General features: G+C 34.4%; 1 protein-coding gene across 6 annotated transcripts in view; it reads right to left on the reverse strand.

Moving 5' to 3' along the window:
• The window catches only part of HMBOX1 (homeobox containing 1), a 184,203-nt gene that overhangs the window by 74,506 nt on the left and 97,567 nt on the right, over positions 1 to 12,130 (reverse strand). For all 6 annotated transcript variants that reach the window (XM_065878865.1, XM_065878863.1, XM_065878866.1 and 3 more), the window contains 2 exons: positions 10,267 to 10,743; positions 2,465 to 2,550 (listed from right to left, as the gene is read on the reverse strand). In XM_065878865.1, the coding sequence (XP_065734937.1) occupies positions 2,465 to 2,550; positions 10,267 to 10,743 (563 nt within the window). The remainder of the gene's footprint in view (positions 1 to 2,464; positions 2,551 to 10,266; positions 10,744 to 12,130) is intronic.

Here is a 12,130-nt window from a genome sequence, read left to right on the forward strand (position 1 = left end):
ACAATCAACGATTTATTAGCATCCAGGTGACCAGAATACTAAAAATGGCACATACCTGAATCCAGCTAGGGATTATACTGAATAGGAGAAGGATATAAAGAGAAGGCTGGAGTAGATTATAAAGCGTTTCATTTTCTAGACAATGGAGAACATTAAAGATATCTGATCAAGGGGAAATGAACCAGCTTTTGGACTAGGAATGAAGAGGAGGAAGAATAAGTTGGGGTGAGGCAGAAATGTGGGCAAGAAGTTTTAACAGTACCAAATCTTATGATTACAGTGGCAAAAGAAAAGTCCATGTGTTATAACAGATAATACCTGTGTAAAAATTTCAACTCTTGCTTTCAAAAACAGGAGATGGCATCATGATGACTGTCACTGACTGGGGCAATGTTAAACAGTGCCAATCCATTGAAATTAGCATCAGGAAAGCTTACCAGTCTCCTAGAACTGCACTTCTCACACCCAGATCACCTGGAGATCTGGTTAAAATGTAAATTCTGATTCAGTAGGTATAGCATGATACTCTGTATCTTTACATTTCTAATAAGCTTCCAATACTGCTGTCCCATGGACTACATTTTGAGTAGCAAGATGCTAAAACATCTTTTAATTTCCCTTTCCAAAAGGCAGTACTGGGGAGAACGGATACATGTATATGTATGGCTGAGTCCCTTTGCTGTACACCTGAAACTATCACAACATTGTTAATTGGCTATACTCCAGTAGAAAATAAGTTTTAAAAAAACTTAAGGAAAAATATTGAATAGAAAAAACAAAACAAACAAACAAAAACCCCAAAAAGGCAGGATTTGATGAATGGTATAACTAATGCTTTAGATATGGCTAAGAAATTCCTTTTAAAGGTATTTTGTTATAATTTGCATCAACGTTTGATGGGTTTCAAAAGATATTATTTAAAAAGTCCAAGATGATTCAAGATTCAGGGTATTCTAGACATTCAGAAATATTTCCACTTGGGCAAAATCAACTTTATAATGCTGTCTATAACAGTACAATTTTGTCTTTTTTTTTTTGAGGTTGACAAGCTAGAAGATACTATTGCTACTAATCTTGGGGGCTGAAATAAAAGTCCTGAAAGACAACGCTCCATCTTTCCATAGTGCACATCAGTGGGTTTTGGTAAAACCCACTTAACTTGCCCTTACAATGCCCTTAGCACCATGCCTTAATCCCTGAAGATAAAGGTAACAATTTATTTTAAATATCCTACTGAAAAACAACTGAAGATTACAAAAATTAAATTCACACACTGTCCTTTTGTTTAAGATTTCTAGGCGAAGGGACATGCCTTTAATTAAATTTTTTTCTTTTTACCACGAACAGAAGTGTCATTTATAAAAATACATTACTAGTGTAATATGTTACACACATATTAAGATTGGCTGACCTTAGATTCTTGGGGTGAAATTTAAGACTTCTGAAATCTCAAGTTTCATTTTTAACCAAATAAATGGTCAATAACAACCGTTTAGGTAAATGAGCTTCAATATGTATCAATGTCTAGAGAATAGAAATAGTATCTTAAAATTGGAAGGTACTGTTAAAGATCAGATCCAACTATATCATTGTAGAAGTAAGAAACTGAGGTGCAGAGGCTAAAAAGCCCGAAGTCACAGAGCTGCTAGTGGCATGTTAAAAAAAGGAAGGGGAGGAACAAATTAATTTTCATATCCATCAATGTACAACACACAACAATGTATCAACTACAACATGTAGTTGAAAGAGTTTCTGGTTCCTCTCATGACTAAGACATAGTTGATTTTATTAAGGTCTTATAAATCATTGATATCCAAGAAAGGAAGACTACAGACCAACAAAGAAAACACATGCTACCCCAAAATTCAAGAACTCCATAAAAAATGCAATCTGAATAGAGAATGACACATATACACCACATACTCAGGATGGGGCTGCGGTGGGGTGGGTAATGGGATGGGATATAAAAAACAAAGAGAAGACACTGGTAATTCTTATCTTCTCAGTAATGTTTTGAGGAAAGCTTTCACATACAGAAAAGTGGTTGAAAAAACACAACTTCCTTTACTCTCATGAATCATTTTTTAATTGGTAAAATCAGGGATTGGATTTGGAGGACTGTGAAGCTTTTAAAAATATGAAATGTAGATAGCAGTTGGATGTGCATGTGTCATAAGCTCTGTCACAATTACAAGAAAACCAGAGAATCCTTTTTTAGCCATAAAATAGGGAATTTTGTGCTTATTACAAATGCTGTAAAATTTACTAGCACAAGTAAAAAAAAAAGTCACTGGAAAAGTTCCAAGATGTCGGAGACAATGGGTTTTAAATCACAGGCATACATTATTATGCCTAAACTGACAGATCTGCACTGCAATGCAGAAATGCAAGCAATATTCCAACATCTGCACTAGAAGGCAGAGACTAGACAAGATTCCAGAATAAAGGGCTCTTCAGCTCTTACCTGTTACCTGTGCAACAACTGCTTGGGAAATCCTCCGATTGGCAAGAAAGGCTTTGATTTCCTCTTTTATCACACTGCTGTCCCTCCTAACAAAAACAGAAGACAAGACCAACAATGTATGTTGAAGGTAGAAATCCTCATCTTTGCTAAGAAAGGTGAAGCAGAGAGGTGGGGAGAACACAGAAAGAAAGGACACAAAAATAAAGGTAAACAGACCAAGCTTGTGTGAAAATATGAAATTAAAACAAACCAAGAAACACCAAATATTCAAGTCCTAAAACATCACACCATCAGACAGACGCTTTAGTGAATGCCACAGTAGATATCAGTCTCATACCAGAGGACGGTTAATCGCATGCTGTTTATAATTCACATTAGGAACAAGGCTGCCATATGGTATATACAAAGTTTCATTACTGGGTAATGAATATATCTTACACAGACAGAAATCCTAGAAAAATAAAAAGCAACAACAACAACAAAAATCAGTTGTGAGTAGATTGTGGTTTCGCATGTTAACGATGCAACAGCATAAATAATGTTCAGTTCATTTGAAAACCTTTGCTAAAGGAATAGAAATCATCATTCTCACAACTGCTAAATTATTAGCCATTTTAAGAAGGCTCTGCCTTTTAATTCGCTTTCTTTGTCCTGAATAACCCAAAAAAATTTTAAGCAGGATGGGTTGAATATAAAATTTTAATATAAAAGACATTAATTTCCTAGTACATGTAATATACAGAATGCTTAATACTTAAAACTACACTATATTTTGTGTCCTTGGGATTACATATTATAGACCTAATTTTTCCTTCACTAGATGCCTTATAAATTTTTACTTATTTAAAAATTCAACAAATTCTCAAAAGACTAGACATTCACTAGAATGACAATGAATGGCAAGACTTCTGTTTCTCCACCAGAACAAACAGAATACTTCAGTAAAAATTATACTTAAAGCCTTAAAGACCAATTTCTCTTTGAATGTTCAAAAGGATTACATAAATGGAATTTCATTCAAGCTCAAAAGTAACAGAAGAGTGGCAATTTATGGTCTAACACAGGGGGTCAGCAACTATGGCCCATGGACTAATCTGGCCTCCCACCTGTTTTTATACAACCTATGAGCTAAGAATAGTTTTCACAGATGAACATTCACAATCAATTTGAGGACAGGGAATACTAACTTTGAACATGAAGTAAGCAAAATATTACCCTCTCCCTACCAAAAAATTCCATTCTTCTCATTAGTAGGCCTGTATTTTAAAAATTGTATTCAAATTATTAATTATTCTATATTGAATTTTGCAAATAAAAATTTGTGACCATTTGCTTTCTCTCTTGTACGTAAGTATCTATATTATATCGACTTTGCCTCTTGGCCACGAAGTCTAAAATGTTTTCCATCTAACCCTTTACAGAAAAAGTTTGTGAACCCCTGATCTGAGACAAAGGGATCATGACATCTTTACAAATCATTTTGTGAATGATCCACAGACTCCTTATAGGAGCTCAAGTCTCTCTACAGATTATTTGGAACAAGGAAAGAAAGTATCCTATCCCCTAAGAATCAGCTGTGATTCACTCAGAGCAGATTTGCAGTCCTTTGTTGAGGAGGAGCTGTACACTCTGTTGGTGAATTCCATGCTCCCTTTGAGGAATTCTGGAAAAGAGCAGAGAAGTGATAGTAGGGACAGCTTCCAACCTGGAGCTCCAGTCTACTCCTCATCTACTGGCTGGAAATCCTAATCAAAAAGATTCCCAAAGGAAGAAAAGAAAGAGGCCACTGCCTAATCCAATATTTGAAATTTCTCATACTGATCTAGATACTCCCTAGATTCCTTCCACAATGCTTATTTATATTTGAAATATTTCTTTGAAAAGTATCATTCTCATTTAAAAATTATGTATCTGAAAGAAAAAGGCACAAAGAAATACATTTTAATGTCAAACAAAATAACTGTCTACATTATCATATGGCTGTCAAATATCGATCAACAATCAGTAGAGCAAGATAAACTTCAGCAGTATCTATTTCAATTGGCTTATGTAAATAAAACAACCAAATCATTTGGTTTCTGATACAGATGCAAAATTATCCTGAAAAAATTTAAATAAAGCATTGCATTTCAATGTATAGACTGTCCCTCTAGGAAAATGAAAACTGAGTTTAAGATACTATCTATTAAGGTTAAATAAAAATGTGCTTCTGTGGGGAAAATGATTAAATGGTATTTTCTTGATTACTGATTTAAATTGGAATTTAAATCAATTTATTTAAAATCAATTTCACCTAGAGACTAAGTCACAAAGAGGAGATAACACACAATTATTCCAGTAGGGCATATCAGGTTTGTGAATTATTCACAGCCCTGCAGTATGATATTACCAAGGACTGCAGCAAGACAGAAGGAACCCCAAAAAGTCTGCAAGAGAGCAGCAGTTCACTTACCCTCTCTCAGAGACTATATTTTTAGATCCTTGGCAAGTTTCTAAGCACCCACAATGAGTTTTAAAAAAAACCAAAAAAACCGCTTTACTCAACTGTTTTACCAGAGAGAAGCTTTTTCAAGCTGAAGAAAAACATAAAACTTAAAAGATAAGAGTGTGCTTGGGCAAGTCATTTAATAAAGCTGGTTGCATCATCTGGTAAAATGAGAACATTAATACCCCCCACCACAAGCCTTTTAAGATTTTTCTCCAAGCAGTGAAATTAAATTTAAACAAAGTTTAATATCAAATGTGTGTGTGTATATAGTATAAAAAATTTTTTAATTCTTCAATGTAAAACTTTTTGAAACTGTAAAAGCACTACATAAACAATGACTATTATTTTATAATACCCTGGAAAGAATCCCAGGAAAAGAATAAACAAACGATCTGCTCTAAGTACGTAAGACTGAAGTAAACATCTGCATTGGGTATTTTAAAGCACCATGAAAAGACTTCTATACAATTTAGATTTAGATACAAGCGTTGTGTCATTTGGTTGGTTACACTAGGTATTTTCAAAATAGTAACAGCATTTAACTTTCACTGTGTCCAGTTCTCTTATGTATTTCATAAGAGAATATTATGTATTCATAACATTTCTCTTATGTTTTATGTATTTCAAAAACTTCCATTCTACTGGGTTAAATTTGTTCTTTAAACTTTCACATATTCCCCCTCACTCATTCCACCTTCTTTAATGACCTGCCTCTCCTAATGTTGTCCACACTGTACCCTGTGAAGTCACCAATTTCCTGGTGTGAAAACTCCTTCATTGACTCCAAATCTAACTCTTTCATCTACTCCTTACTTCCTCTCTTCATCTAAAATTTGACATCTTTAAGGAGAATGAATCCACTTTTCCTCCCTTATCTTATAAAATCTCACACTTCTCATGATTTCTACTCCTCCAGCCTTATGGAATAAAAGTGAAGTGTAGGCTGATCTTTCTTTGACTCTACAGTTTATTTCCAAGATAAACTACCACTCTATTTGTATCTAACCACTTACATACACTCAGTAATGCCTCTTCGTGAAATTACCCTTTTTAAAGACATCTTAAAATAATAATAATTGCCACCTATTCAGAGAAGTTCTCCCTGATCCTCAGAGCTAAAAAAGATCTTTTCTTCCAATAACTAACTTTACCATTTTGTTTATACTACTCACATGTGAATATATTACATGCTATTCTGTATTATAGTTGCTCCTGATCTGGTCTTATCTCTCCTACTAGCCTACAAAGTCCTTTAGCACAAAGATTGTGTCTTATTCATCATGGGGTTTGCATATAATAGAGCTTAATTTGTTCCATGAATGAACAAATCTGTAGTTGAAGATAAAAGGTTGTAAAATGGAAAACCTGATCTAGATAATTTATAAAACAGCTCTAAATTCTTAATATCAAATATGTTTAAGCTTCCCAAAACAGAATGGAAGAGAGTTATGTATACTAGCTCAAAACGGTAATATTTCCTTTTCTGGAACAAAGGCTTTTAAAGACTGAATGTTTAAAAGTGGTATGCTTTAAGATCTTCCATATTCTCTTAGTTGATATACACTGCACATTCTGTAGGACCCTTTAAAGTAGACATCTATCTCAAAGACTTCCAGAGATGGAGCAATACCTACCAAGACAGACTATTTCACAGGTGGGAAAATATAATTACACACAAATTCTTTCAAATATGAATAAAAACCTTTTCACTTTAATTTCTACTCATGGAGATAAAGCATAATTTAGAATTTTAAAAGATAATGTTAAAACAAAAGCTATTCTATCTGTGTGGACAACATGGTAACTGATTATTATGTCTTATAGAACATAAATCCCTACCTACACAAGTAAATAAGCTATTACTAGGCATATGGATAACCAACTCAGAAGAAAGTCTCAGGATCCTAGATAACATACTAAACACTCATGACGTGGGTAGTTAGGAATAATATCTTTTATATGACATTGTTTATTAATTCTGATTAAGCCTCATTTCGATTGTTATTTTATATATACACAATAGGACAGATACACTTTAATAGGTACACACTATTATATTAGCAGATGTACATATACACCTATATATAAACATATATATTAACAGATGCTTTTAAAAAATATTAACATGGAAAATCGGTCTTTATTCTAGCTCCTGGCTTTAAAATCCCTTCCTAAAATGTTATAGTCAACAATTTGCTGAGAATTCACATTCTAGTTTCCCTTTCATTTTTTTTAACCCTGATCAATCCAAAAATGGAAAAAGTAGCATTTACTCTCTTTCTGATTCTTAACAAGCTAATCAGGTATACAGTTACAAATTAATCAAGTTTTACAAAAAAAAAAAAGCCTCCTTTGTATACCTTGAAATTATTAGGAGTTAAGTTCGTGGACCCAGTGGATTATGAAATTTGAAAGCTCTATCTTACGGCTGAGTGCTCTGGAGGTTGGGGAATGTAAGCATACAAGAGGTGAATTACATATGACACATGTAGAAAAGGAGGCAGGAAGGCATTCAGGGATCCATTCTCCCCACCTAGAGACCACCAAATCCAACCCACTGTATCACCACAGTGTTGAGTGGGCAAAGGGCAGTGTAGCCCTATGTGGACATAGGGTACTCAGAAAGATTCACTACCAAAACTTTCTCTAACATTCTACCAAATAAAAACTCATTAGGCTAGTAAGTGATTGATTTGACGTGGCAAATATCACGTGGGGGAAGAGTGGGGGTAAGTCCATTATGGCTTTCACACTTTGTCTTAAGTTACATCAACCACCATTCCTAAAATTTTACTGAAATCTACACACATGGTAAATTTATTTACAGAGGCAACAGATACCAGGGACAGACACACTGGTAATAAAGACATGGGTTAGAATTCAGCTCTACCACTTAATATTTAAGTTTTCTTGGGTCAATTACTTATTTTTTGTGAATCTCAATTTCTCTGCTCTACCTCACACACAGCATGGTTGTAATGATTAAAAGTTGAAACCAGTCATGTAATCAACTTCTCCCTCAAACCTAAGGATTGGTACTATTTGCAAACTTGAGAAAAACAAGAGGTGGGCACAAAGTTAGAGTGTAGATGTGGGTGAGGGCACAATGGCAGAGGACCACAGAGCCAGAAGGTTCAACAAGACCACTACATGAGTAGAGGACACCACAGGAGCAGTTCTAAGAAAGAAGCCGTAAAGTATCCTACCTATACAACAAGGTAGGATGTATGTAAATTAAATACTGATAACAATTATAAACACATATATATCTAATGATGACACTTGAATGTGTGTAATTGCTGGATTTAACTACAAACCCTAGTCCTGGCTAAATAGGTTTTCTGTTTATTTTGAGGACACAGTTGACCTACAACATTATGATAACCTTAGAGTTAATAGTCAATTTTTTAGATCGTTATAGTCAAGTTTTAGACTCTGGACAATCTTCCAGAGACTTTTGTCCCAAATTTCTTGTTAGGCTAACACACATTTGGGAACTAACTATTGTGTTTAAAGCTCATTAAAACTGATTAACGATGGCAACAATAACAAAAATCAGGCTAGTATTCTAACAAATTTTATTGTTGATACCCACTCTACTAGCATAATTAAAAGCTAACCTTCTTACATTTTAACTACTAAAGCAACTTCTATTTGCCCAAATGGTCCTCTCTATTAATCTTGACAGTCATATAGATGTTAAATTCAAAAGGAACATCTAAACTTTGGCCAGCTGTTTAAGCAAGTGAAAACGAATTAAAAGCCAAGCTGATCTTTTATATTTCTAAGTTTCACAAAGCTTAAATAATAGGGTCCTGTAGCTGCTCTATGAAACTAGTCATTACAGGAATTAAGTTGAAATCTATTGGATTGGCCAAAAAGTTCATTCGGTTTTAAGTAAAAATAAAAGACCTTTTTCATTTCCACCAAAAACTTTATTGAACATATTCATTAACCAAACAAACTTTTTGGCTGACACAATAGATACAATAGTCCATTTAGCCCAGAATTCCCTATATGGCAGTTCCACCCTAAAAATAAATTCAGGACAGTTTGTTCAAAAGATATTTTACCTTTGTGGTACTATAGGATAGATGTTCCATATGGCAGTATTAAGTCACCATTATACTATCTTCAAGTCCTAAAGTCTTACAGAAGAACTACAACTCATAATTATAGGTTATAATTTTATTTCACAAATTCCTGCTACGGTTTCTTTCATATATACTGTAACTAACCTACCTGCAGGCTCTCCTCCCTACTACAGTAGCGATAATCTACTGAAAACAATGCTTTTATCAACTCTCTCCTACAGACCTGTAAGAACTCCTTTAATTTCCACCAAGTTAAACATAAATGATGTGTATGGAATTCAAATATTCCCAAAATCTGTACTGCCTCTTAATATACTATTCTTATTACCATATCTAGCCAATCTGCAGTTTTTATAAGACTAATCATGTCTTGCCTTTTCTACCTGTTACCATTCCCTTAACTTTAAATAAAGCTCCTATATTTCAAAACAGAAGCTATCCTTTAAAGCTTAGCTCAAATTCCTCCATTCAATTGACATATTAAGCCCTTAACATGTGCTAAGGACAGTTCTAGATCCTGGAGACACAACAATGGAAAGCACATCAGTGCTGCCCTCTAAATGTCCCAGGTCCAGGGTGAAGCCTCTCCTAATCACCTCTGTTGAAACTGGACTTCTTTTCTCAGTGTTTCAAACTCTAAGTGTTTACACTTATTTTGTAATAGATAATATTAAATTTGTGTGTGCGTGTGTGTGTGTGTGTGTGTATGGCATCTATTGCTAAAATTAGAACTTTAGCTTCTTAGGGGTAGAAACCATGTCTATTTTTCTGCTTAAGAACATTGCTTTTTAAATAGATGCTCAAAATTATTTTGTTGTTTGGCATGTTGGAGGGAAAAATTAAGACTATACATATCATGATAAAGTCAACCTATCAGAACAAGTACTTACAATGGATTTAAGGATTATAATGTGTTTGTTAGAAATTCAGAAAATTCAGATGTTAGTGATTAGAGCCATAAAGAGAAGGCTAACCTTTGCTTTGATAACAGAGAGAATGGAAAAGACTTATCAAGCAGCAAAGAGAAAGAACTTAAGTAGAGAAGAAAATTAAATGTTTTTGAATTAAAAACATAAAAATTTTAATTTTTTTCTTTATCGCTAAAGGGGGAGGGGACATCACAGTTCTTATAGGTAAAGAGCTGAAATACAGCGTCATTACTCAAAATCAGTCTTAAGAATATAAACATTTGGAGGACTCTGAATAAGAAAGGAACTAACCTCATTAATTCCTCTACTTTATCATCTACATCTAGGTCCTCTTCTGAGGCTTCAAAACTGTATGACCTCTGACCCATGCTGTTTGCATGGTAGCGAGTTGGTGACATCTTTCCATTGGATGTGGATAATCGCTCGTTATTCTCCCTCCCATTCTGATTGGTAGTACAAGGCTGTGGGGAGGTATCATAACTGTTGCTAGGTGATGGGGACATTCCAGAATGCTGGGTCTGTGTGGAAGCTGTAGCTGTAGAGGAAGATGCTGGAACATTGTTGGTAGTATTCCCATATGAACTTCCTCCGTAGCTGGACCTTCTTCCAAACTTGTCGCTATGCTCTTGATCAAGACGGTCCAAAGTTTCCAAGGCATGGAGAATTTCATGTTTAGTCATTCCAGTACGTCGAAGGCGCTGAAGCAGATCTATCTGCTCTATGGTAAATCTGGGTTCATCTGTATAGTGAGACATGGTTTCCAGCAAACTAAAACAAAAAAAATTTTTTTTAAAGTTCCTTTATTTACAATATCTACCAAAGAATATATCATTATGTATTGAGAATACACAGAAGCTAAAATATTTCTATATCAACTTGTTTACTGAAAATGATTAACACATTATTATTATCATATTATAATAACAGGAATATTTTGTTTTATCAGCAAAACTGACCTAGGAACTCTGCGACTTCATTTACTGTAGACAAACAGTTTGGTAAGCTTAGCCCAAGGAAATACTAATAACCAGCAAGAATATTTAAATGGAAAAGAGAGGCACACAAAAAAATTTATCAAGCACCATTTCACCCACCACTTTGCAATTTCATGAGTACTTCATCTCTGTAATGTATTCTCTCTTAATAGTTATCCCAAGAAATGGATCTTTCGTGGTTGTGGCCAAACTGAACTATTCATTTTTCTTAGGAAATTGCTTCTCCATTATGCTTCCTTTAACTAACACAAGATACTGTAGCATACCAGAAAATGTCTCAGAGTCAATAACAATATGAAGTTCAAGGGAGTTGTCAAATATCATAAAAATTCTTACTTGAATTCCTTTCTTATAAAACCTGACTTTCTTAAGATTTTTTTAAGTGGGAATTTCTTCTATTTTTATTTTTATAGTTCTAGTGCCGAATAGGTTGCATGGCATGCAGCAGGGTCTCAGTAAGTGCCTGCTGATGGAAATAAATGTCAAAGAATTTTCTCATCCTTTCCAGGTAAATTTCTTCTCTGGGCCAGTTCCCCTAAGCTGCTGGAGATCTATTTCTCTATCCCTCTATACTAAAAATTTATTGAACATGCACTCTAGGCAGGCATTGGGCAAGAGTTTCATGTCATATAATCTCAGTTCCTGACGACAACCCTCTGTAGTTTTTCTTTTAAGTTTTATATTGATTGATTGATTGTTGAGGAAACTAAGGCCCACAATGCTTTTGTAGCTTGCAAAAAAGTCTGATTAAGACATAGAAAAGATTTAAACCTTACTGACTCCAAAAGCATGCATCATTCTGCTTTCCAATATATGGCAGGACTTACTGGAATCAAATGATATGGGACACAGGCTTTTGTCCTTTAAATCTCCAGTTTAAACCACTTAGATAAAACCTACTGATGGACTAGTGGTTCTAGTAACAGTTTTTTATATTTAAGATCTTTGCTCCATCTAGAATTTATATTTACCTAATGAGTGTGAAAGGATTTGAGCTTTATCTTTTCCCAAATGGATAGCTCATTTGTCCAATATGCTTTACTGAGTAATACATCTCTTCTCCTCTGGTCTGAAATGCCACCTTTATCATATACAAAATTTCCACAAAAATCTGTATCTACCTTTGGAGTCTCTATTCTATTGCAATGACTGCTTTGTCT

This window comes from Phocoena phocoena, chromosome 6, assembly GCF_963924675.1.
Source record: "Phocoena phocoena chromosome 6, mPhoPho1.1, whole genome shotgun sequence".
NCBI classification, from domain to species: domain Eukaryota; kingdom Metazoa; phylum Chordata; class Mammalia; order Artiodactyla; family Phocoenidae; genus Phocoena; species Phocoena phocoena.